Source organism: Mesocricetus auratus, unplaced genomic scaffold (genome assembly GCF_017639785.1).
Source record: "Mesocricetus auratus isolate SY011 unplaced genomic scaffold, BCM_Maur_2.0 Super-Scaffold_100707, whole genome shotgun sequence".
NCBI lineage: Eukaryota > Metazoa > Chordata > Mammalia > Rodentia > Cricetidae > Mesocricetus > Mesocricetus auratus.
In genome coordinates, this window is record NW_024429269.1 from 3,393,963 (window position 1) to 3,421,920 (window position 27,958).

General features: G+C 40.9%; 1 protein-coding gene across 2 annotated transcripts in view; it reads right to left on the bottom strand.

Annotated features, from left to right (window-relative positions):
- Ints9 (integrator complex subunit 9) overlaps positions 1–27,958 on the bottom strand; it is an 88,621-nt gene that overhangs the window by 54,216 nt on the left and 6,447 nt on the right. Inside the window, exon 2 of one of the 2 annotated variants that reach the window (XM_005075256.4) lies at positions 2,253–2,380. The exons of the other annotated variant lie outside the window; for it this stretch is intronic. Within the exon in view, the coding sequence (XP_005075313.2) occupies positions 2,253–2,380 (128 nt within the window). The remainder of the gene's footprint in view (positions 1–2,252; positions 2,381–27,958) is intronic. 2 annotated transcript variants of the gene reach the window in all.

The following is a 27,958-nucleotide window of genomic DNA, read 5'->3' on the forward strand; positions in this document are numbered from 1 at the left end:
CAGGAGGATTATGAGTTTGAGATCCCTGTGGTCTCAGGAAGGAGTGCTTGACTAGCATGTACAAAGCCCTGAGTTTGATCTCCAGCACTACATAGACACAAACAGTTCCTACCCTACCCCCAAGTTTGCACTAAAGTGAAGATAAGGTATATAACAATGACACTTTAATAAATGAAAAGACTCTGAGAAGGTAAGATAGGATGGGCTCCAAGGAGGAGAGTGATTTACTCAAAAAGCTAAATTTTACCGAGTTGCTATTACAGGCCAAGAATTAGTCTAAGTGCTGGGAATTCTGTGGAAAACAAAATTCCCATCCTTATAAAACATCTTCAGTGGAGAAGAAAGATAATAAATACGCATATATGAAGTAATGTAATAGAAAAAGCTACAAAGACAAGCGGGGTAAGGGGACGGGGAGGGAAGTACGGACATACTTTAAGCAAATGTGTTCCTAAGTTTCTGGCTTGAATGACAAGAGGCACTTTTTAAAAACATGCATTTCTGTAGTGTGCCATTCACATGTGTGGAGGCCAGAATGATGTCATCGTCTCTGACCCCTTTCCACTTCACTTATTGTCGAAAGCGCACTGATTTGGCTAGTCTAGCTGGCCAGGCTTGCCCCAGGGAGTCCACGGCTCTGCCTTCCCAGATTAAAAGCAGGTGGTATACCTGCCTGGCTTGGATGTGGCTGCTGGAGATATGAGCTCCAGTCCCCACGCTTGCCCAGCAAGTGCTTTATTCAGTGAGCCATCTCCCTAGCCCCAAGAGACTCTTCATAAAGAACTCTATGAGCGGCCAGTCATCCCAGTAGTACCATTTCCCTCAGGAAAATTAAGAAAAAATCAAGCAAGCAAGAAAGAAGAGGAGGGCAAGAGGATGGATGTGGATTTCCTTCCTCACCAGTGCTGGTGACAAAAAAGTTACCTAGAGAAAACGAGCAGGAATGACAACATGAAGCTGGTACCGTCTGACCAACCCTGGTGTTGGTAGTCAAGGAAATTCACAGGCCTACAGAGCAGGCTCGTCCTCCAAGGAAACCTTCACAGTATCTAAAAGAAGCACTTACCATAGGACATGAGTGCTTATGCACCTCAAGTACAATCTCCAGTTATGCACTGTTTTTCTCTACTCAAAGACTTCATGCTCTTTGAGGTAAGAAATTAGTTTTGTGATGTCAGTATCCCTAGTCCCACATAGGGCAGATTATTTTTTTAATAAACACCAAAATAAGGACTATTTTGCTTTTTATGGGGAAAAAAGACAACAGTGTCCAGCTCATTAAATAAGCAGTAATCTGCCAGTTATGTAAATACCATCTTCCCCCAGTCTTGGAGAATACCTATATTTGAAAGTGCTGAGTGTAGTTATAAGTAAATTCCATCAATTCTGCATAAAATGTAATCTGAAATTATCTGTGACCTCGTCCCTATGGCCCTTTGTTATATCCTTTATCTCAGAAAAAGATCAATGGTGAATTATTATTTTTCTGGATGGTTCATGGGGTTATCTCTGTGAATAATCACTGCACTCTGGTGCTGTATTCAGGAAGGACTGAGATGAATTAGATGGTTTACTCAGTACGCTATTCTTTTAAGCTTTTAAATTTGTTTCAGATAGCTTTTCCATTTCATCTCTGATATGTGGTTATCATTTTTTTTGTTATTGTGAACATATTTAATTCTAAAAGTCACTTTTCTTATAAACTGCCCTGTCTAAGTAGAAGCAAATGGAGAAAGCAGTTTTTTAAAATCTTAGTTTAGTGTCAACAATGTTGACTGTAGGGTCAAGGCAATTTAGATGACTTAAGACATGTACTTGGGAGATACATACATACATACGATCTAAAATTAACTAATATGAAAACAATGCACAGACAAGAAATGTCAGCATTTACTCTGTCAAGTCCCTGAAAATGCAGTTAAATGATCCTAAAATTCAATTCTGGAGCTCATTAGTTAGTCATTTATTACCTCTTACATGAAATTAAGATGACAGATGAAATATACATGACCTCAGTTGCACTGAGCAGTTGCAGAAACACTTTACAGAGGCCCAGAAGTTGGAATAAAGGAGTCAATCAATAAATCAATAGAGCACTTTTACCAACACAACCAAAAGAAATTATTTGGCTATAAGTTTTAAGGGGACAAAACAAATGTATGAAACACAAGGTACAAGTATTGTTCATACTAATGGGTCCCATTTCTTAGGAAACTAAAGCTCATTTTATCTCAGGATGCATCAGCACATACCTTTGAACAAGAGGCAAAGGAAGGAAATTGAGGGTGGAAGTCATATCCAGTCCGCAGTCCAACATAATAGTGGTGGATTTGAATTTGAGCACATTGCACGGTAAAGTTGGGTGCCCTGACAGGCAATACTGGAAAAAAAAAAATCAAGTTACAGAAATAGTCTAGGAAGTGAAGTAAGTAGAATCACTCATTTTCTCCCAGAAGAATAGCAGGTGACTCAGTTAGCTTTCTGTGTGACATCATCTTCTCCCAGAAGGTCAGCGAGTGAGCTCAGCTAGCTTTCTATGTGACGTCATCTTCTCCATTAAGGACAAAGTGTGAGCTCAGCTAGCTTTCTGTGTGACGTCATCTTCTCCATTAAGGACAAAGTGTGAGCTCAGCTAGCTTTCTATGTGACGTCATCTTCTCCATTAAGGACAAAGTGTGAGCTCAGCTAGCCTTCTATGTGAGCATCTTCTCCATTAAGGACAAAGTGTGAGCTCAGCTAGCCTTCTATGTGACGTCATCTTCTCCATTAAGGACAAAGTGTGAGCTCAGCTAGCCTTCTATGTGAGCATCTTCTCCCAGTAGGACAGCGTGAGTGCTCAGTTAGCTTTCTGTCTGATGTCATATTCTCCCAGAAGGGTAGTGTGTGAGCTCAGTTATCAGTTAGTCTTCTATGCAATGTCATCATCTCCCAGAAGGATAGTATGTGACCTCACCTAGCTTTTTATGTGACATTATCTTCTCCCAGGAGGACAGTGTGTGAGCTTAGCAAGCTTTGTATCTGATGTCATCTTCTCCCAGAAGGGCAATGTGTGGGCTCAGGTGGCTTTCTATGTGACATCTTCCCCAAAAAGGGTGTGTGAGTTTAGTTAACTTCCTATCTGAAGTCATTCATCATTTCCTGTAAGGGCAGTGTATGAACCTGGCTAGCCTTCTATGTGACATCCTTTTCTTTAGTTTAACTACTTGTACAATACTCAAAAGTTTCAGATCTTAGCAGTTTGGGATAGGTCACAGTTGTTCAAAGTGGAGGATTTCAATGATGCGGTCACGCACTCAGCCACTTACGGGCTTACGGATCCCTACTGTTCTATTTGCACCCAAGTGCTGCTGAAGCTGGAAAGTCAATGAAACTCACTGAGTCTTCAAATTATGTTTGGGTTTGGATTTTCCCAAAGAGGAAACTGTTGTAGACTACATATCAGACATGGAAGTCATACCTAGAATCTATATGGAACAGCAAAAATTAAAATCAACTAATTTAACTTTTCAATGGGCTAATAAACCTAACAGAGACTTCTAAAAAGAAATACAAATGACGAATATATATTCAAAAGAGTGTTCCATATATTCAGCGATCAGGGAAACACAAACTGAGATTGTTTCTGGATTCTCTCACATCCCAGTCATGACTCTCATTAAGACACAAGTCAAGAATATTAGTGCCTGGCTGCAATGCCAGAACTTGAAGGCAGAGGCATGAGGATGAACACAAATTTGAGGCCAGCCAGGTTTCTTATTATGATGATCCTACCCTAAACAAAGATGACAACAAGTGATGGTAATGGTGTGAGAAAGGACAAACCCCTAGACACTCTTGAGGGGATGTAAGCTGGTACAGACAGTCTGGGGAGTTCAAAAAACTAAAAAGAGAACTACCAGAGGGGCCAGCTATCTCACTCCTGGGCATACACCTGAAAGTCAATAATAAGTGCCATAGAGATACTTGCACACCCAATTTTATTGCTGCCATGTTCACAACAGTTAAAAAACTAGAACCAGCCTAAATGTCCAGTAACAGATGAATGGTTAAAGAAAATGTGCTACAAATATGCTGATGGGGGAAGTCCGTCTGTGTATATGTTTGTCTTATTTGTTGATAAATAAAGCACTGTTGGCCAATAGGGATACAAGATAGGTGGGACTAGGAGTCGTGGAGGATTCTTGGAAACGGAGGCACAGTCCAGACCCTTTCTCCGGTAAGAGAAGACCATGTGGAAATACTCAGATTAGCAGTTATGGGTTAATAATTAACTTAGAGCTATCCAACAAGAAACCACAGAAAATGGCCAACAGCTTCATCATTAATATAGCATTCCTTAGTGTTCATTTGGGACTGATGTGGCTCTGGGACCAGGCTGGCGGGAAGAATGCTCGTTACAATATGCCATGATTATTCCACTATAAAGAAAAAAGAAATCATGGAATTTGCAGGAAAATGGACGGACTTAGAGATTCTAAGGGCGCAGACGAGGGCAGTGGAGTATGTTATATGAAAGTGGAATGGGGACTGCTTGGGGAAAAGAAGGAAGCCAATCAGGGGAAAAGGGAATGGGAGTATGGCAGGGGAAGAGGTATGAATAACTCTATGGACATTTACATATGAAAACATCAAATGAAATCTATTCTTTTAAAAAGTAACTTTAAAAAAGGGACATGGTTTAAAAGGTTAATAAGCCCAAGAAAAGGCTATGGCTCAGCCTCGTCAGCAGAAATGGCTCCAAAGGATATGTGTGTTCTTGATGTGCACACTTGAAGCAGGAGGGTGGGGTACTCACTCTCAGCCAATCAGGGTTCCAGCCTAAGATACAATGCACAGAGTGTACAGCAGAATAACGGTGACAAGGAAAGTCCTGACCTGAAACATCTCTCATGGTCTTCTCAATGTAAATGCCTATGATACACTGAAACTGTTCTATATGGGGAGTGTGCTGTCACTGTGTGTCTGTGTGTAAGTATGCCTGTGTAGGCTGAACAGTGACTCTGGGTAGTTTCCTCCATTGCTTTCCACTTTAATTTTCTGAGGCAGAGTCTCTCACTGAAGCTGAAGCTCACGGATTTGGGAAGGCTGGCTAGTCAGCAAGCTGATCTAGCCAGGGATTGCCCATCTTTGTTTACTTAGTACTCAGATTACAGATGGCTGCTGCCACGCCCAGCCTTTTATGTGGGTACTAGGGATATGAGTAAAGGTAAGGTCCCTTATGCTTGTTGGGGAGACATTACAGGCTGAGTCACTTCCCCAGATCCATTTGCCATCTTTAAGAAGCAAAGACCTCTTCCTCAATTGACTCAAGTCATTCTGGAGAAGCTTCCACTGAATGGTTAGCCCAGATGAAGCAAGCCATGTTCTTATTCCCTTGAAAAGTCCACGGCTTCTCATTTAACACAAGGATAAGGTAAGTCTGAACAATGCCACATCAATGCCAGCTTCCCATAGCCACCCATTGCTTAGGATAAGCCTTTTTAGGTGTCTCCTGCTCTGTGTGGTCTCTGTACATGGTAGGAATCATCTACTTTTCCTCAGCGGATACTATAGGAAATGGTTACTTCTTTCAAGAACCAAGAAACTTAGTGCTCTGTAAGCATTCTCTGGGACAGGAAAGGAGGAAACTGGGAGGGGAGGCAGTGGAAATGTTCTACCTTTAACCTTTCAACAAGCAACCAACCCTCAAACTAGTCATTACTTGGTTGCAAATGAACCAGAAGAGCAGCTTGTGGCTTATAACTGTTAGGTTAAAGATGAGCCAAAGTCAGGAACTTTAAACCAGCTACAGACCTGAAGGCTAAGCCGATGACAGCAGGCATTTTTTCAATTAGTTATTACTTTCTAGCCCAAAGCTAATGAAAGCTAAAAAGTAAACTTACATAATAAATAGTTATCTTCTGTGTCAAACACTCATCATGAATTTTAGGTCACACAGTACAACTTTTAACTGAAACAATGGACTATTTCTTTCTCAGCTGGTATAGGAAGGCAGAGTACAAGTTTTATGGCCATGGTCCTCACCATTCTGAGCTACCCCAATAAATGCTAAAATGAGCCCAAAACTTGGAGCAGCCAGTCTGTTCATGTCCTTATCAGCTTGCTTTGTTCACATGGTGTCTTTTTACTTTTCTATTGTGGTGACAAAATACTGAGTCACAGCACCAAATTTTTTTTTTTAAGTTAAAGATGTGCGCTAAAGAGATGGAACACATGAGAGATACATTAACTATGGAGTTTATTGTGGAACGGGAGGAGAGGGGAGAAGAGAGAGGTGGAAGGAGAGGGAGGGAGAGAGGGAGAGAGGTGGAGGGAGAGGGAGGGAGAGAGGTGGAGAGAGAGGGAGGGACAGAGGGATAGAGGGGGAGAGGGAGGGAGAGAGCGAGGAGAGCAAGAGAGCATAAGTGGGCTGGGGTCTGTCTTTTAAAGGGGTCCTTTGCACCTGTGTGCAGACCAGCACTCATGGAACCTTGAGATGACCAGAGTACTGCCTGAGTACATTCTGCCAGGTGACAGGGGCAGGCCAGCATAATCCTTGCACAACTTATAAAAGAAAGCCTTTAGATTAGAATTTACAGTTTTAGAGAATTAGAGTCCACAACCATGATGGTGGGGGGCAGGGCAGCAAGCAGGCAGGAGAGGTCCTGCAGCATAGCTGAGAGCTCACATCTTGGGAAATAATCAGCAGGCAGCAATAGCTAGTAGCTGGAAATGCTGTGGGCTTTTGAGATCTCAAAGCTCTTCCCCAGTGACACACCTCCTCCAACAAAGCCATACTTCCTAATCCTTCCCAAAAAATTCCAAAAGCTGGGGTACAAGTATTCAAACATATGAGCTCATGGGGGCCATTGTCATTCAAACTACACAATGTACACTTACTTTATTTCCTTACTTTCATTTCAATAAAAACTTACTTTAACTTCTTGGTGTCTGCTTCATGCCTGGAAAGGCACTCTAGGGGAGGTATTATTTATTATGATCATCAAAGGACAAAGGGCTAAATGTGAGTGCAAAGTAAGTTTAAAGTACCTATGAAAGGAGACAGACCCTGTTCCCATTTTCCTAATTTGCAGGGACAAGGAAACTGCATGTTACAGCTTTGGAAGAGCAAACATATAGTGAGGTCCTCCAGCCTCCCAGGATCTCAGTCCGATCTCTCAAAATGTACTGTTCTCCACAGGTCGCCTGCATGGAGACATACAGTGCCGGCCAAAGGTTCCTCCAACCAATAAAAGAGACATACCCCATATCACCAAGAGATGACTGCCCCCAGAGATGCTCATTACCAGTCTCTGATGGGCTCTCTGATCACAGTGCAGATAACCTGTATTAAGGGTTATAAGATCAAGCCACAAAAACCTAAACCAGAGAGAGATTTTAATTTTAAAAATAGAAATATACACCTAAGTTACAAAAACCTTCAAAGATACAGGATAGAGTATTAAAGTCATGCCTGTCTAGTTATTTGAGTATTTCCTTTCACTTTATGGAAAAGAGGTAAATTTTGTGCACGGGAGGGGTTACTGGAAAGATGACTATTGGTTAAGAGACTTGTCTGCTCAGGCTCCATTCCCAGCACCCACATGGCAGGTCATAACCATCTGTAGCTCCAGAGGACTGGAACCCTCTTCTGGTCTGAGAGCATGCACATGTTACACAGATACACGAGTAGGCAAAACACCCACACACATAAAATAAATGAACAATTATAAAATTTGGGTGCTGCTTTTAAAACTCATGATGACTGTTTTCCTTGTCTTTGTCACCTGACACTTCATGTTCATTGGCTAAGCAAATACCACTCGTCAGCCAATCATTCTCTTATATTGAACACAAGTTTGTCACAGTACTCAGATATGGCTGTGCTGATCAACATGGTGTTGGGGGGAATTTTTCCAAACCGGATGGCTTCTTCCTGCATTCTCAGAAGTGCCATTAACTAGGTCAAAAAGTATGAGCATTTTATAACTCTTAAAATCTGCTGCCAGAATGCTTTCCATAAAATGCTATGCCTATTTACATCACTGCTAACAACTTAGATTTGTTCTGCTGATATATTACAATCTACACCATCTAGATCCTACAGTCTCACCAAAATGTTCCTAGAATCACTGCACTAGCCATCTAAAGGCAATTAAATGGCCCAACCAAGAAAATTCAACTTCTTGATAAGTGGCTTTAGTGTTGAGAGGTCACTGGGGTTTGTATGGTAGATTACCTCAACTCAGTTTCTCTCAATCTCATTATTAATGTGACTTTCTGAAGACTATATTCCCTCATCTATAAAAGACCTATAAGAACTAAGTAAGTGGAAGGCATACCTGGCATATTCTTAGTTGCCCTAGTTACAGCAGCTTTAAAAGGCAATGGTGGGAAACCTGCATTTACTCTTGTGCCTTAAACATTTCTGAGTCTCCTAAGACTAGGTAGTCTTACTGGTTTATGATTTTAAAATACAAAGATCCAGGACTTTCACGACTATTTGGAATCAAAAGAAAAAAAAAACTGTCACTTTCCCTTTTGAGTATTGTATCCATCTCATTCTTTGTACTTCTCCTTCTGGAACACTTACTGAAGGTACGCTACAACATTTCATTTTACCCCCTCCCTCACAACTGAACTGCTTTGATTTTTACTTCCTTACAGCTCTCGCTCTCTCTCTCTCTCTCTCTCCCTCCCTCCCTCCCTCTCTCTCCCTCCCTCCCTCTCTCTCTCTCTCTCTCTCTCTCTTTCTCTCTCTCTCTCTCTCTCTCTCTCTCTCTCTCGCTCCCTCCCTCCCTCCCTCGGGCTGTAAATACCCTTCTCAGTGACTATTGTTTCATTTCTACATCTCTCCTCTTTATATCATGATCTCTTAGTCTTTTTAGAGGTTTGGTCCATTTACAACTAATGTTAACATTAATTTCAGTGTCTCACTAATCACACAACTGTCTGATGATTCTAACTAGAGAAAGGCTTCTTTGCTTACTGTCTTAACATTTTGCTGTGATTTCATTTGGTGGGGCTTTATCTGTAGGAGTTCTATGAGAATGGGCCAGAGCAGGTCATGGTGTTGAGAATAATCTTCATATTGATTTCTTAGCTTGAATGTCTGGACCATGTATGGGAACATCAGAATCAGACTTTCTTTGCTCTCAAAGCACTGGCCCAAGTTCTCACAAGACAACATTCTTTAATGGCAGAAAGATTACTGGAACAGAAGTTACTAGCAGTTCTTTTGTTGGGAACTATAATCCCAGGAGGTCTCTGTTACTAGGTTTAAAACACATGTTTAGAATATTATATCTACTAACAAAACTAAATCCAATTATGACCTTAAGTGTCAGCAAATGTAATACTTTCAAACTGACAACCAAGTAGCTTTACCTGCTCATCCCTAAGATAACCTCACAGAAGTCTTCCAGAATGGTATGAGATACTAAGAATTTCAAAAAAAGAAACAACACTTACAAATTTCAGCTAACAGGCTTTGGGGAAGTATGCCATTTGCAAAATGATCGAAGCACAAAGTATCACATGGCTTCTTTTCTCCTAGTCTTGCTGAAAGTAATTTTGCTTGGCATGTAGTTATCATGACCTACTACATAGATGAAGATAATGAAACACAGACGTGAAGTCTGCATATGGTCCCAAAGCAGTAGGAAGCTGGGCAGAACTTACACCTAGGGCAGTGAGCTCTAGAGTCAGCACACTGAGTCAACACAGCATCCATTCCTTTCTAGACACAGAGAAAAGATCATCAAAAGATCAAAGTCTTTTTGAAAAAGTGGTATGCCCTAAAAAGTCTTACTTTGAGTTGGTAAAGATATTGGGCTGGGAAGTTAGGAAGAAAGGGATTAGCAGGAATGGGAGGGTACAAAACAGGGAAAGCAGGTGATTATGATTGAAATACATTGTGTAACCATCATATATACAGTTAATACATGCTAACCAAAAAGAGAGGGAAAAAAAAAAACAAAAAACAAACTCTTTGCTTGGTGTGGTGGCACCTCTAATCTAAGCGCTGGAGAGAATGAGGTAGAAAGATTCCAAGTTCAAAGGCTTGGCTTACTATAGTGTTTTATGCCAGTTTAGGATTCACCAAGACTCTGACCCAATCAATCATCAACCTCTTACAACTCACCAAGATACAAACATCACAAAGAATGAACAAATATTTGAACAGGTACTCATTGAAGATGAACTAGGCAGTAAATAAAATGCCAATCAACATAATTCTTAGAAAGACACCATTGCATCAGAATTAGAAGGGGCAAAAGTTAAAAGACCAAGTGCTGGTCAGAATGCAGAACAATGTCGAGGCCCATAAAAATGGCTTCGCTTCATCTTCATTTAAGTCAAAGAGTTCAGAACTATCCTTACTCTTCCAAGGTTAAAGTCATAAGACCTAAAGGTCTAAGAAGCGGCTACTGAAGGATGTTTGGTCTTAGTTGTGGATGTCTCATTTAAAGACACTTGGTCTAAGGTATGGTTACTCTTAACTCTCAAGACCAGATAACAAGAGATTTCATTTAAGCCGTGATTTCTTCCTTCTATTATGATAAAGAAGTCTTTTGCCATTTTCCCTTTTTTGGTTGGGGTATATTAGAATGATGAAGAGCGGGACAGTGGTGGAACACACCTTTAATCCCAGCACTTGGGAGGTAGAGGTCGGCGGATTTCTGTGAGTTCAAGGCCAGTCTGATCTACAAAGCTACACAAGAGAAACCCTGTCTTGGAAAAACTGGAAAATAAAATTGAAAAATAAACTTGGAGCATTCAGTATTCACCTGACTGCCCTCCTGATTCTATTCTGTGTTTCTGTCTTTTCCTTAGTATCTTTACCTGCTGTTTCTCAATCCATACTCACCCTCTCAGGTACTAACCGGGTAAGTCAGGTGAATCCTACTAAAGCCCCACATTGTGGGTTATTACAAGTCAACAACTGGAACTCTCTTACACACTTCCACAGTACTGCTGACTCATTCTCATTGCTATGTAGACAGCTCACCCCTTTTCACTGTATGGATGTATTAGAATCAGATATATATATATATGTATATATATGGATGGCTTGTACTTAAGTGCACTGTGGTAGAGAAAAGTCTACACATTTAGTATGATTATGAATAATGCTGCTGGACATGTGTGCCTAGATTTTTGAAGACGCACACATCTTCATATAACAGGTAAGGACTGTTGGGTGATATGATAAATATATGTTTAGCTTTTTAAACTATCTTTCAAAGTGTGATATTATTATTGGCTTAAAAAGACCCCTATCTGTTGGGCTTAAAAAGACCCCTATCTGATCCAGTGTTGCACACGACCTGGGCATAAGTAGTGGTGTTGCCCCGAGTGGATGAAAATCTTTAGGCTTCAAATTTCTCAGTGGACAAATGATATTTAATTAACTTGTTTCTCAGCATTCTTTTAACACAAAGATGCTGCTTTTTATTATTCTATTGGTGTACTGACACAATGAACACGCTGGGAGGAATTATATTACTTACTGGCATTATGCTGGCCTGCCCTGGTCACCTGGCAGAATGCACTCAGGCAGTACCCTGGTCAGCCCAGGACTCCAAGGCTTAGTAGTCTGCATGCAGGTACAAAGGACCCCTTTGAAAGAAAGACACCCCCCTCCCCACTTAGGCTCTTTTTCCTGCTGCTCCCCTGGAGCACAAAGGACTTTTCCTGTCTCCCTTTCTGTCCTCTCTCTGTCTCTTTACCCCACCCCCTTTCCCTTTCTAATAAAACTTCTCACTTAGCTCTTCTGCCTGGCATGTTTGTCCCCCATCTCGGTCACCCTCTCCTGCCATGGATTCCGCCAAGGTATCCAGCATGGGTTTATAAGCTTTTCTCTACTCCAACATTGTAACAGTCCAGGTCCTCAGAACAGCAGCTCACTAGGAGGTGCCCTAACAAGGATGCACTTGTTTCTTGCTGTAGCAGAAAAGGGGGAGAGCATCCGCTTTTAGGAAACTCTTGTCTTACTCCTGGGCCAAATGATCTGAGCCACCCAAATGAGCCACCCACTGGGCCGAATGAGCTGAACCTGCAACTGTGACTACCCCTACTTTGATTTTTGGGGGTTAGGCCCTCTAACATCCAGATACTTCTTTAAATATATTGCAATTTTATTTGCTAATTTTTTTCTTTCATTTTTTAGCTTGATTCCATCTGTGGGAATGCAGTTAAATGTGCCAATCATGTTCACGGTCAAACTAACTACACAGCTGGGTAGGATAAGAGAGCTAATTTTCCACTTGTGTAGAAAGTCTGTGGCATGCATGTAAAAAATCTGTAGCATACACATTAAAGACTTCCAGGCTGGAGGGTGACTAGGCACCACACACAGCAGAGTAACCAACATCTAGGGCTCTCACTCCTTTGGACCGTAGTCCTGGGTCTTGCATTTCCATTTAAAAAAAGTCAAAATGCAGAGGGAAGTTGTATAAAGCAATGCCCTGGCCAATAAAAGCTTAGAAGGGGGTGGAAATGCTTACAGTGAACAATTAGGCCAAGGGAAGTACCACAGGTCAGAGTTGGCTGGGGATTGTAGGCTGCCTGGCACCATCAAGTGATAAATGTGAAGAAGTAATTAGAGTAGATGAGAAAAGTTCACAGATCTATTTATGTAAAAGGAAGCAAATTACCCCATTTCCCCCCAATCTCTAGTTCTTAAATAATGCCCCATCCTACACACCCATTTATTTTTCTTTTCCCTCCTCCCGTTTGTTTCACTTACATAACCTAAGAGACAATGCTTCACGCAGTAAACTATCTTAATTTGTGGAGGGAAAAAAAAAATCAAATGTGGTCATTGCTAAAGCTTTCCAAACTTAAGATAAAGCACACTAAAAACCCATGCACTCAAAGCACTGAGGGGCTCTTCCTGTTGTTTCCTTTCTCCACGTGAGCACCTTGGTTTTTAAAGCAATGAAGTCAGAGCTCACTGCTGCAAAAGATGCAGCCTGTGGGCTGAGGATACAACAGTAACTATGCTTGTTTTGGACACTGGACTTCAAGCTTCTACCAATCTCCATAGCTATAATACTTTTTATTTCTGTGACACACAAACGATCTCTGAGCAAATTCTTGTTATTTCAGCACAACAACAAGACAAAAAAAAAAAAAAAAAGAAAAAGAAAAAAGAAACAACAACAAAACACTTGAAGCTGGTCAGCCTCACAGCATCACCCACCAGGTACCCTCACTTCTGTACTCCTGACTACTCCTTTTACACACTGGCCAGAGTCTGTTGTTGGCTTGTCTGTAGAGGAGAAAGAAAAGCAGGGGGTCTGTGCCTCTAATTCATGCACTCAGAAAGCTGAAGCAGATCTGCTATGAATGAGGTCTCACAGTGAGACCTTCCACAAGCAGACAAATAAACAGTGGGCAAGATGGCTTATTGGGTAAAGACACTTGCTGCTAAGCCTAATGACTTGAGTTAGATCCCCAGAACCCACATACTGGGAAGGGAACTGACTGATGTTCCCTGGTCTCCACTTGTGTGCAGTAGCATGTAGTCAATCACACAGACACACAGAAACACACATAGACACACACAAATTCACATCAGAAAAAAGACTCTTCTTCCTTGAGGAGCCTACACCCACATGTGGGTATGACTTTCTTCTGAGTGCCTCTTTTTCCCTAACCCTCATGTTTAAGCCTACATTAGAATATCCTTTAAAGAAAGACTTCCATCTCTGGTTCAAAATAATGTTTTCTGTTTTTCATTTTTAGAATAACTATTACCACAGAGTTCTACTGGCAAATAAAAAAGTTAAAGACAACAGGTTTATTTAGGGAGATCTGGAAGGAGCTGGGGGAGGGGAAAGACTATACATATTGTATGATATTCCCAAAGACTAAAAACATTTTAAAAAGACAGGCTTAAGCCAGGCAGTGGTAGCACACACCTTTAATTTCAGCACTCAGGAGGCAGAGACAGAGAAAGCCTGTTTCAAATAAAAAAAAAAAAAAAAAAAAAAAACCAAAACCACGCAAAAGACAGGCTTATTTATACAAATTGTTGAAAATGTGCAGCAATGACAGTGCAAGAAGAAGAAAACTGGATAATAAAGGGTAAATCTTCTAAGTGGAGTCAACAAGGGAGAGATGAAAGTATCATGTCTTGACGGTTTGGTTCTGAGTATAGCAGGGGTCAGAGGAGGGTCGCGGGGGAAGCCTATCACAATGAGCCCAGTCTCACTGGTAGACTGATCATATTCATAATCGGATGGCACTGTTGCACAATCTGGTGGCATTGTTGTATGGGTGGTGGTAGAAATCAGGAAGTGGGTCCTTGCTGGAAGAAGTAGGTCACTGCAGGAAGAAGAAACCTTGTCTCCTGCCCCTTCCTGTCTCTCCTTTGTGGCCACCAGGAGATGAGCGGCCTGACTACCTGTCCAAAGCGACAGATTCAGCCAATCTTGATGAAAACTTCTGATATCATAAACTGACCAAAAAAATTATCTTTTGAAGTTGTTTCCCTTGGGTATTTGGCACAGATAAAATATTTTTTTCTTTAGATTTTTTTGAGACAGGGTTTCTCTGTATTGTTTTGGAGCCTGTCCTGGAACTTGCTCGGTAAACCAGGCTAGTCTTGAACTCACAGAGATCCGCCTGCCTCTGCCTCCCGAGTGCTGGGATTAAACACCCAGTAAGAGACAGCATTTTTCTGTGTCACCCTGGCTGTCCTGGAACTTGCTCTATAGACCAGGCTGGCCTCTAACTCAGAGATCTGCCTGCCCCTGCCTCCCGAGTGCTGGGATTAAAAGGTGTGCATTCTGACTAGTGATAAAAATCTTACTAGCACATGCCAGGGTTTCTTAAGCCACAATGCAGTTAATGTTCAAGGTCAGGAAAAACCTGGCCATCAGAGTCAACCAGAGATCAGAGACTGCATAGGTACTAGGGATCCCAATCATACTTTTGGAAATTGGAAGAGAGTTATGCAAGTGTTTAGGATTCTGAGTGGACAGTCCGTATTTAAAGACCTGCTATCTCCATTGGCACCTATCAGTGATAAGTGTGTGGCCACAGTCTGGAGGGGGGTGGGGAATAACAAGCTTTAGCAGCTTCCGAGTTCAGAGAAACAGATTCTCAGCTTTGGATTAAAAGAATATTTCTAAAAACAGCCAGTAAGCACTTAGGCTGTGCCCTTCACATGCATGTATGTAGGGACAATGACAAAGCTGAATGACAATGCTCTAGAGCCTAGGTACACACACACAAATTATTTTACTATATATATTTAAATTTGATATATAGATGTATCTGTGTATTTGTGCATGTGACCATGGCACCACTGATGGAATTTCAGGCAGTTGTGAGCTGCCAGACATTGGAGCTGATTAAACTTGGGTCTGAGTCCTTAGGAAAAGCCATGTGTGCTCTTAATTACTGAGAAAAGTGTTACTGATCACACCAGTGGCAAGTTAGCAATCAATAAAGGAAAGTTTGTTCCCATCCGACCTCTGTCTGCAACCCTGGTGAAGAACCAAGAAGCATCATCTTCATAATCAGGGCTGTAGGGAGAGCCATCCTTACTGGATGGATCCGTAATTTCCAGCTTCAGCTTTCCTTGGTCCATAATGAAGACGTCTTTGAAAATCATTTTTTAAAGAACATGAGCAAGAAAATTTAAAAGTTTTAAGAAATTTGATATAATACCTTGAAGTAAAAAGGGTTTAAAAAATAACATTCATAAAGCCATAATCCTGGAAAAGAATGCCAATAAACTTGATTATTTATACTAAGAACTTTTATATGACAGACATTACTTCAAACAATACGGAGATACACTAGAAAAATTTTTATAAAACTAAGACAAAAACCCGATATCCTGAAGATTTAAAGAACTCTCTATCAAATGAGTAAGACAGAGTCCATCAGAAATGGGCAAAAATAGAGGTTGGAGAGACGGCTCAGCCATTCAGAGTGCCTGCTGCTTTTACAGAAGGCTGGGGTCTGTTCCCAGCTCATCATCAAGCTAGGCAGGTCACAACCACCTGTCACTCCAGCTCCAGGGATCTGACATTTTCTGGTCTTCTTGGGCACGGCACACAGGTTCATAAACCCGACTCTCACACGCATATACACAATTAAAAATAAAATCTCAACAACAAAAGGCAGTACCAGACAAAGAGGCAGGTAATTCATGAAATAATACAAGCTAACAAAAATACAGATACATTAACATGGAAATTTTATTTCTATAAAGAATGATTTAAAAATTAAAAAATACATACATACATAAAGATAAGAGAAACGAAGAATAGAAAACCAGTTAAAATGAAAATGCAAAAATAAAACTATACTGAGTCAAAACACTCAGTACCTGTAGTGGCAAGGAATTAAAAACTAACTATGAGGGCATGGGGAAATATAGACTCCCACTTACATTGAGTGGTGAAAGCCAAAGTGCCTTGATCGTATTCATTCACAATTCTGAACATGCACACTGAGTGTCTGAACTAGGGACTTTAGTTAGTATACTCAGCAGATGTCCAGTGAGTGGAAGGATGAATGAAAACCAAAGTGTTCAGTGGTGGAGTGAACTCTCAGTGTCACACTCTGAAATACTCAGGGAACTACACAAATACTTGAAATGAAAAACTTTCCAGAGTGACTCTTGTTACCTTGTCATGGTTAATCTGATCATCAACTTGAAGGAGTTTAGACTGACCTAGAAGATATCTGCTGGCATTTCTGTAAGGGTGCTTCCAGAAAGGTTTACCTGTTGTAGGCAGTGTTATTTCTCCGCTAATATGATGGACTGAATAAAAAGGAGAGAGTAACCATAGCCACCTCTGTTTCCTAACAGAGGACACAATGTGACCAGCTGCCTCCTCACACTCCTGCCATAATGACTGTATACTCAAACCCTAAGCCAAAGAACCCACCTCCCCACTCCGTGGTTTTTTTTTTTTTTTTTTTTTTTTTTGAGACAGGGCTTCGCTGTAGCTTTGAAGCCTATGCTGGAACTCACTCTGTAGACCAGGCTGGCCTTAAAGTCACAGAGATCCACCTGTCTCTGCCTCCCAAGTGCTGGTGTAAATCCTTCTCTTAAATTGCTTGTGTCAGGTGATGTTGACACAGCTGCAAGTAAAGCAACATGCCAGAGGTGGTGGCACACACCTTTAATCCCAGCACTGGGGAGTTAGAAGGTGGACCTCTGAGTTTGAGGCCAGCGGGATCTACAGAGCGAGTTCCAGGACAGGGGGGGCTATGAACAGAAACCCAGCCTTGAAAAATAAACAAACAAACAACAACAACAACAACAAAAAACAAAGAGAAAAGGAAGGAAGGAAGAAAAGAAAGGAAGGAGGAAGAGAGAAAGAAAGAAAGAGAGAAAGAAAGAAGAGGATTTCCACACTAGAATCCCAAATCTAAGGTGTGATCGCTGTTATCTGGAATACACTGTATTTGCTAGTCTCACTTGCAACCAGATGTAGCCATGAAAAAGTAGATCTGTCGAGGTAAGTAAGTCAAAGTGGTACCTGCACTTTGAGAATTCATTCAAGGGAGAGGGCATGCTTTTCTGTATCCCCTCCCCGTCTTGCTGGCTAGGATAAATATAATGGTCTGAGCAGGCAGTCAATTGGAGCACAAATAGGAAGTCACACCTACTGCTGCACCAACCCTGGACTATTAATCTCTGCACTTGGTTTACAGAGGGTTGCAAACATCTGTCCTGTTTCAGCCATCAGTACTTCAGTCTTTCTGTCCCTCAGGCTGAGTCTCTTAACTGATTCATGGGAGTCTATCAGTCCAGTGTGTCAAAGTGTTAGTCACTCACTATAGAGCATTATGGGTTATTTTCGTTTCTTTGTATTTCTCAACTGTATCCTGAAAAAAACTTCTTACAGCAGTGTTTACTGATTTTATAATAGGGTCATTTTTATTTTCAGAAAAGCTTTTAAAATTTACATGCTAGCCAGGTGGTGGAGGCGCATGCCTTTAATCCCAGCACTCGGGAGGAAGAGGTGAGTTCGAGACCAGCCTGGTTCCAGAACAGTCTCCAAAGCCACAGAGAAACCCTGTCTCAGAAAACAAAAAATAAATAAAATAAGAGTTACATGTTAGGGGCTGGAGAGATGGTTCAGTGATTAAGAGCACTGGCTGCTCTTGCAGAGGACCTACCTACATTCGGTTCCCAACCCCCATCTGGCACCTCACAACTATCTGTAACTCCACTTCCAGGAGATCCAATGACCTTTTCTGACCTTCATGAGGACCTTCATGAGGACCAGGCATGCGTGTGGTGCACACACATACATAAGTCTAAAAAATTTACATGCTAAAGAAATGTTTTCTTTTGGGTCTTCCCTCAGAAGAAAAAAGTAGTCCAGTGGTTTCTCTGGACAAAACCCCACTGGTCTTGCAGCTTTGTACTGGGTCTCAGTAGCTGGTCCAACACAGAAACCATTTCACCGGGTTGACTTTCTCAGGGGTGCCTAGGGAACTCAATACGAAGATGGCAATACCAAAAGCAGTGTGCCAGTCCTCTGTGGAACTGCAAGGCGTAGGCAGGGGACCTTAGGCTTTGTGTCGCTCAGCCAGTAATACCAGTTTCATACTTTAAAACATTCAGGTCAATACTATGCTGAGCAAAGGAAGGTAGACACAAATGGGACATATGGTATAGTTCCATTTAAATGAGGTTTAAGAGCAAGCAAACACAGAATGATATAAATTAGAATAGAGAAACCTGGGGGTGTGGCGTGGGGGGCTTATTGGCTGAGAGAGGGATAAGTCTGACAGAAATGTCTTCCACTTTAGTCTAATGAACACGCAAGATGCATACATAGGTTAAAAACTCATTCCACTGTATGTATGATTGAAATTGGTGCTAGTTTTACTGCATGAAAATTTTAGCTAAAAACAAACAGTGGAGTGTGCTGTAATTGCAATCCTAAGGCAGCTGAATAAGGAGTACAAGCTTAAGGCCAGGCTAGTCTACATAGTGAGTTCAAGGCCAGTGTGGAATCCCCATCAAAATACTGTGTCACAAAACCAAACCAGGAGCCAGTGAACATGGCTCAATGGGTAAAGGTGCTTGCCATGCAAGGCTGAAACCCACAAAAGGTGGAAGGAGAAAACCAACGCCATGGAGTGATCTTCTCACCTTCACATGTAAGTCACAGCACATGCACCATTCTCTGAGCCCACCTGCCCCATGCAATAATAATAAATAGTAAACTGAGTCAATGAATCAAAACAAAAGCAGCCTCACAACTCTGAACACAGCATCAACTATTTAGTGATTCATCTGTTGATGGTAGATGATACTCAAGCTATTAAATCCCTCCAGATCTGGAGTATCCCTACCCATCCCTACCTTTCTTAAAGATGACAAAAGCCAAGGAATTACTGGCTTTGTTCTCTCCCTTTCAGATCTGGACCTCTTCTCAGAGTCTGGCCCCACTGTTTCTCAGGATGCCTTTGCCTTCTGCCTCGGACACCCTCTGTGAAGTGGCTGGCACAATCTGTTCTGGACAGGCAGTTCTGACTCTGGACTTGATTCCATGCACTTGCTAAGCTCCCTAACACTTCACGTTTTGATTAAATGCGTTTTTTCAAAAACATTTTCTGTACCTACAGTCACTCCAAAGTTTTAAATTGTGCACAATGTGATTCTTACATCTGTTTTAGATTTCCAAAGAGATGAATTTAAAGTCTTCACATGTTCAAAATTTGTACTTTTAAGACTTTTCTGAAACTTTCCATGGAAAAGAAAAGTCCTTATCCTGTCAGTATTTAGATCACTGAGTGTGTGAAAAGCACTACAGCCACTACTAAACCTCCCTTACTAGCAGCATTCTTTCAGCAGTTCCTGGGTCACATGTTTACCCAGTCTATTCATGAATGATATTTTACAATATAATGAAGTATAAGTACTACACACACTGCTGCCAGTAAGAGCCAGTTGATCATACTTGCCCATTACTGAGGAAATGGATACCTTATTTCTGCACCCTTTTTACTTTAACTCTTTTCTCCACCTAAAATAAGACACAACCCTCCTGTTCAGTCATATGTATTTGCCAATCGAAGTACTTTCCTGTGAGTGGTGCTGAGGACGGAATCTAGGGCCTAGTACATGCTGGACAAGCAACCTACTATGGAGCCACAATCCTCTGCTTCAAGAGCTTTGGAAAGGCCAGCTCAGATTTTACTGTGCAAGAAGCTGTAATTCAATAGATGGAATTCATCCTTTGTAATCTGTATCTTACACAGACCACTGCTGCCTTTTATCATAGTCTGTCGCCAAAAGCCCATTAATCAATGCTCGGATACACAGTGTCTGCAGACTGATAGGCATGTCCCACACCACTGACAATAGGGCTTATAGGACAGGCTCAATATTCACTTAGTAACACTCAATGGACTGTACTAGACAACCAGACAATGGGGTTTTGCTACTGCCTTTCTTACTGAGTTACAGATCATTCTGCAACAGTTTCTTCTTCCTACTGGACTATGCAGCTTGAATCAAACCCCCTTTAAAATAAATAAGTGGCCAGGTGGGCCTGACTCTAAACCCCCTTTGTTCCCATACCTTTTGGGGGGGTGTATAGTATATAAATGGTAATTTATGTTTATTTTTACAGATTATCTGTTCACATTTCTTGCCTTGATAGGGCCTGTCTCTGAAGACAGAACTATTTCTGGCTGCTGTTTTTTGAGGAAACATTGTCATTTCTTTTGAGGTCACAGAAGTCTTATTATTTCTGAGTCTGCTAAGAGTCACCTAGGACTTTAAGTTATAAAATCATTGTTCATTTAAAACTTTGGAAATGGCATACGAGATTTAATTAACTGCCTAGGACAAACATTCAAACACAAATAGATCTTTCCTGTAGAAAATAATATATTGCCGGACCATGTGAAAGAATCTTACTTTAGTAACGACTAGAAAATTCTAGAACAGGAAAGCAGCTGGCTATGGGACATAAATTATTTAGGAAATTCAACCCAAAGTCAGCATTGAGGTGGTTTGCTGACAAGGTACAACCACTCTCACCAGAAACAGAACAGAGATGCCTCCTACCATCAGCACTCCAACCCAAATTGCTGCACACTTGTGCAATCCCAACTACACATGATGTAAACAAAGTCTGGGAAAAAAATAAGCTACAAATATACATACTTAGAAATTTCATAAAACCCAACTGGATAAATGAAATAGTAACATAAATTTAACAAGCAGGCTATTTGTCTTAAATACGTAGGAAAAGATTCCAATTCAACAACAACAACAACAGCAGCAGCAACAAAAATACAGTATTTAGGGCTGGGAAGATGACTCAGTGGGTAAAGTGCTTGCTGTACAAGCATGCACACCTGAGTTCAGAGCCTCAGCACCCATGTAAAAATCTGGGTGTGGCTGCGGCTCTGAGTGGAACACATACAGAAGAATGGCTGGCTGCCAGCCTAGCTCCAGGTTTATTGAGAGACTCTGTCTCAAGGGAATAAGGTGGAGAATGCTAGAGCAGGATGCCCAATGTCCTCTTCTGGTCTCTACACAAGTGTGCTTGAGCACATGCACCCCCTCTACACACATGTAAACAAATACCACACACACACACACACACACACACACACACACACACACACACACACACACAAGAGCAAGTTTTCAGGACAGCCAGGGCTATGGAGGGAAACCCTCTCCCAAAGAACCATGTATGTATGTATGTATGCATGCATGCATGCGGTTTTCCTTATTTCTCCAATTATCTCTTTAAATTTTTAATAAGTTAACCTGGTCCCAAAAATCACACACAAAAGATTTTAATGGAAACAAATAATTCTAAGTTTCTAAGAAAGTGAAACGTCTATGTTTTATAGAACATGTAATTTTCTGGCATGCTCCTCTGGAGTCCTGGATTGAGGAACAAGATGAGGAAGTAAGACACAGAAATATCAGCCAAAGCCCCACAAATCAAACAGTGTAGAGCTGGAGTATGACTAGACTGGGAGGGGAATGGAAACAAAAGAGCTTAAAAATACACACACTATATCCTCTCACACAAGAGGGAAATCAAATTACAATCATGCTGACACACACTGTTTTCACTTTTCAGCCAGGAAAAAACCAACCAACCAATTTTGATGCTAACACTGAAGTGGTGTATATGTGGTGAGCTGCTGGCAAGCCTAATCTAATGAACCCCTATGGGGGAACTCTGTGCGGTTGTGCTCGCACACACCCTTTGAGCCATCAATTTCACAACAAGAGATGTATTTCAGATACACTCTCAGATGCCAGTAAAGGCCACTGTGAAGTATAATTCACTTGTAAAGGATGTGATATAACCTAGTACTGTGAACATAAGTTTGGCTAGGTAAGTTCAGCTATATTTAAACAACAGATGCTGTGAAATGATTTCCTGGAAATAGTGTGAATACAGCGTTGAGGTACAGGGACACTAGCTTCATGAACCATGCTTTATATCAGCAACATCCTCTGCATCTTCAGCTTGAGTGTTTTCACAATAACCGGGAGTGGTAGAGACATGGGGAGCAAAACTCTATTTCCCAGGCTAAGAGCCACAGTTCTAACTATCCCTCCAGGAAACCAAAATACAAAGTGTTTGTTAAAAACATTTCTAAAAATACTTGAAAGGCACACTGGAAACATTTCATAGTTTAGAATGAAAGTATGTAGAAAACAAAGAGTCCTTGAATTTTGTTATTTAACAGGCATGAGCATTCAGTTTTAGAAATTGAGGCAGTTTTAGATTTCTTTTTAAAACAGAGTCTCATGTAGCCCAGGCTGGCCTCAAACACACTATGTAGCAGAGGATGAAACTCCGAACCTCCTGCCTCCACTTTCTAAGTGCCAGAATCAAAAGTTTGTGCCAGTATGCTCCCCAAAATTTGTACATTTCTAACTCAAGGCAAAGCAACAAGACACAAAAATATCAACATCATCACTATGCAAAAAGCAAAAAGGGGATGTTAATTATATTTATGTATATAAGTTCACAGACCATCACCAAGGACACACAAGAAACCAAACAATGGGGCTGGAGGAATGGCTCAGAGGTCCTGAGTTCAATTCCCAGCAACCACATGGTGGCTCCTGACCATTTATAATGGGATCTGATGCCCTCTTCTGGCATACATGTGTACAGCACTCATATATAAATAAATCTAAAAAATTATATATATATATATATATATATATATATATATATATATAAAAAGAAACCAAAGAATGAAGCTATTCTGGAAAACGGGATAAAGCGTAGGAGGGAGGGGCTGGAGAGATGGTTCAGTGGGTAAGAGCACTGGCTGCTCTTCCAGAGTTCAATTCCCAGCAACCACATGGTGGTTCACAACCATCTATAATAGGATCTAATGCCCTCTTGCAGGTAGGTATACATGAAGACCACTCATGTGTAAAATATAAATAAAATTTTTTTAAAGCAGGAAATGCACACACACAGATTTATTTACATTTATGCTGTGTGGATGCGTGTTTTTCCTGTATGTATGTCTGTGTACCATGTGCATGCTTGGTGCCCACAGAGGCCAGAAAAAGGTCTTGGATTCCCTGGAACTGGCATTACAGTTTGATGTGGGTGCTACAAACTGAACTCAGGTCTTTTGCAAGTGTATCAACTATTCTTGATCAGTAAGCAAACACTCCAGTCTCAAGGGAATTAGGTTTTTTTTTTGTTTGTTTTGTTTTATTTTTTTTTTTTGAGATAGGATTTTAATGTAGCCTAGGCTGGAGTGAAAATGACTGTGTAGCTCAGGATGACCTTGAACTCCTAAGCCTCCTGTCTTCATTTTCTGAATTCTGGGATTACATTGTGCCACCACACCAGTCCAAGACAGAAACTCTCCAGTTTTTGTTATTGTTTATAATTTTTTACAGAGCCTTTCAAAATCAAAACTAAACAAAACAATGCAGATGCTTTACAAAAAAACCCAAAAAATTTTCACATGAAAGTCTCAGCATAATCATTACAGAAATGCAAATTGAAACTACCATATATAGAATGGCTATCACTAAAATAACAGCTCAAAGAGAAAAGTATTAGCAAGAATGTGGAGAAACCATAAGCCTTGTGCATTTCTGGTGGATTATACAATGGTATAGGAACAGACACTATGGAGCATTCTCATGCTCCACAATAAATTAAATTCAGAATTCTGGGTAACAATTTCAGCCGGGCAATGGTGGTGCATGCCTTTAATCCCAGCACTCGGGAGGCAGAGGCAGGCAGATCTCTGTGAGTTTGAGGCCAGGCTGGTCAACAGAGCAAATTCCAGGAAAACCTCCAGAGCAATAGAGAAACCCCCGTCTTGAAAAACCAAACAAAAACAAACAAACAAAAAACACCAAAAAACAATTTCATTTCTGAGTACAAGCTGAAAACAAAAATAACACACAAGAAAACTGAAAAGAAGGACTTGAACAAGTATTTGTACTCACAGTATCTGAAGTACATAAAAGGTCTGACTAAACAGAATGTGGTCTACATCACAAAACATTACTCAAAGGTTGACATGTGACAACATGGATGAACCCTGCAATCACTGTTAAGTGAAATGAGACAGTCAGAAAGGGCACACTGTATGCTACTGATGGGAGGTACCTAGAGTAGACAGGTTCACATGGACAGAAAGGACAATAGCTGACAACCAGAGGCTTAGGGGAGTAGGAAATAAGTAATATTCTAGAAATGTATGGTTATGTTTGCTTAACAATGTAAATGTACTTAATGCCACTGAACTGCTTGCTTAAAAGTGGTTAAATGGTAAATTTAACATTGTGAATGTTTTCTCCCATCTTAGGCAACAGTGCACAAATGAAGTTGAGTATGCCAATTAAAACTTCCTACAGCTGCTTGTGGTGGTGAAAGTAGTCAGACATAAAAGACTGTATAGTATATGAACCAATTCATATGAAAAGTTCAGAAAGGGCAAGTCTCTAGTGACAAAGAGTAGATAGATTAAAGGTTGCATGGGCCCATTAGGTTGACTGATAAGAGGCATAAGGGGTCTTTTTTGAAATGAATTGTGATGATAGGTAACTGTAAATTCACTAAAAACACAGTTTAAATGAATGTGTTTTAAAATACAAAAAAATCTCAACCCAGTAAATACTATAATAGCTTTTGTAAAACTACTGCTTTATATACATATTTCCACATAATGAAAAAACGTGGGAAGGAAGCCTTAAACTAGAAGGCCTAACTGTGTTACCTTAGCTTCTCTCCTGCTGCTGAGGTGCACACCCTTACAAAAGCAGCCTAAGGGAGATGGGCTTATTTTAGCCACTCAGGGCTTATTTTAGGCACTCTTCAAGGTACAAACCATTATAGCAGGTAATTTATGCAACACAAGCTTCAAATAGCTGTCATAGTGTATCAACATCAAAATAGAGGGACAAATGCATGCTTGCTAGTGCTCTACAGCCCTTGATCCATGGTCCACCCACTATGGGCAAGTCTTCCCTTCTCAGTTAACACAAGCCCTCACAGGCACGCCCAGAGGTTCAAGAACCAGCCTGCCTCATCCTTAGGCTTAAAAGCCATCTTATAGTAAAGACATTCTAGGTTCATTCATGTTCACTGCCTGTTCTAGGAATGCCTTTGTTTCATAAAGTTAGTAAACATCTTGCAACCCTACCTTTGTTACAAAAGGGTTGCTTTGGTTACTACTTGTAGGACCACCTTACAATCATGTCTTTGTTTCAGGTCATTATGACTAACTTGTTATGCTTATGTTCTGCTCCTGTAACCTCACCTATTTTGCTTGCCAAATCCCCCATTTGGAAACCTCCTGCCCCTGAACTATAAAAACCTTGTTTTCTTCACATCCAATGCTGACCTCCTGAACTCTGTCTTAGGGGGAGGCAGCCCATATTTATGTACATAAATAGAAAAGCTTGCTTTAATATTGCTTGCTTTGATTAATTTGGCCATGATTATTTGGCTTGGTGGCCTTTCTCCTTCCTTACTTGGGATTGATTAACAATCTCCCAGAAACATCGTGAGGTGGTGGCATACACCTTTAGTCCCAGTACTTGGGAGGCAAAGGCAGAGGCAGGCAGATCTCTAAGTTCGAGACCAGTCTGATCTACAAGAGCTAGTTCCAGGACTGCCTCCAAAGTCACAGAGAACCCCTGTAAAAATACAGTATCTGCTTAAACCATGAGTCTGAAAATTTGATTATGCCAGTCATTTTGTTACAAACTTTCTCCATCCTTTTATAAACACAAATGATAAAAAAATTAACTACTGGAGCCGGGCGTTGGTGGTGCACACCTTTAATCCCAGCACTTGGGAGGCAGAGGCAGGCGGATCTCTGTGAGTTCGAGGCCAGCCTGGTCTACAGAGCTAGTTCCAGGACAGTCTCCAAAACAATACAGAGAAACCCTGTCTCGAAAAACCAAAAAACAAAAAAACCAAACCCCCCCCCAAAAAAAACAAAAACCTACTTTAAGAGCAAAAAGAAGCACTAATTTCACAAGAGATGCTTTTGTGAATACTATCTGCCTGACTGTATCATCAAGGAAACAAAAGTTCACTTAGTTGTGCTTTCAATTAACAAACATTTCAGATCTTTAAGGCACGGACATACATATGACATCATGGGACAAGTTAAACTTGCTTTTCTCACAGTGAGGTCTTCATCTTGATCACTGAACATCCTGGGGTTCTGAAGCAGACTCTTCCCTTAAAAGCTTTCTCTAGGGGCTGGAGAGATGGCTCAGTAGTTAAGAGCACTTGTTCTTACAGAGGACTAGAGTTCTATTCCCAAAATTCATAACTGTCTATAACTGCAGTTCTAGTGGTCTGATGTCCTTTTCTGACCTCCTTGGGCACTACTCATGTACTTGGTACACAGACATACATGCATGCAAAACATACACATAAAATAAAATTTAAACATCTAAAAAAAGCTTTTTTCTAGTCCTTTTTCTGCCTTTTCTGTGTCTGTCCTACTTTTTCTCAGAACCTCTGGCTTCTACCTGCTTTGAAGTCCTACCTGGTATATCAGTACCTGGCTTCTAGTTGGCCTTTTCCAGATGTTTGGAGGATCTTTGCTGTTCACATCTCTTTCCTACCTGCTCGATCCCATAATTTCATTCATCTTAATGCCTAATGTTCACATATTGGCATTTTTCAAAGCCACTCTAGAGATCTTTTGAAAACATCCTTTAAAAATTGCTTATGGTACCTTGCTACTTATTGAACAAGTTTGTTTAACAGGGGTGGGGCACTGAGTCTTATTAGATATCCCTGGCCAGCCTGAACCTCACCATGTAGATTGAGCTGGCCTTGAATTTGCATCACCCCTCATGTCTCTGCTTCCCAAGTGTTGGGGTTACAGGTGTGTGTCCTCCTGCCCAGAGGCACCACAGTTTTATCTGATGGAAGCTCCCCTTTCTGAGATGTTTTTCCATATCCACAACCACTACTATAGGTATGTTTTGCTGAATATAAAGAAAGTCTGTAGAAGGAGGATAAGGGGTAAGAGCAGGGAAAGGAGATAGTTATAGTAATAAGAAAAAGTCAACAGCTTTCTTGAATACTGCCAGAATAATGGAAATCTGGGGGGGGGGCTAGACATTATTAAAAATTTAAGAAAGTATATTACAGGCTACAACTAAAACTAAAATCTCTACTATTTGATTTCAAGAATACTTAAGCCAGTGATCAACAATGTATCTTTATCATGGCACTCACTGTGAACACTGTCTGAATCTTACAGCAAACCCAGCACGCTACATTTCTATAAAGGCAGGAAATACATCTGTTCTGCTCTCTGCAGTACACCAGAATCTCGAACACTGCCTAGTACAAAGGAGGTGTCCCAGAATATGTGTTAGTGACTAAATGAGTGAAGACGGAGCTGTGAGGGATGATTTATTCCTAGATCTCTGTTGATATATAGCAAACCAGGAACAAATTTTCCACCAGGAATGGCTAGGTTTCCC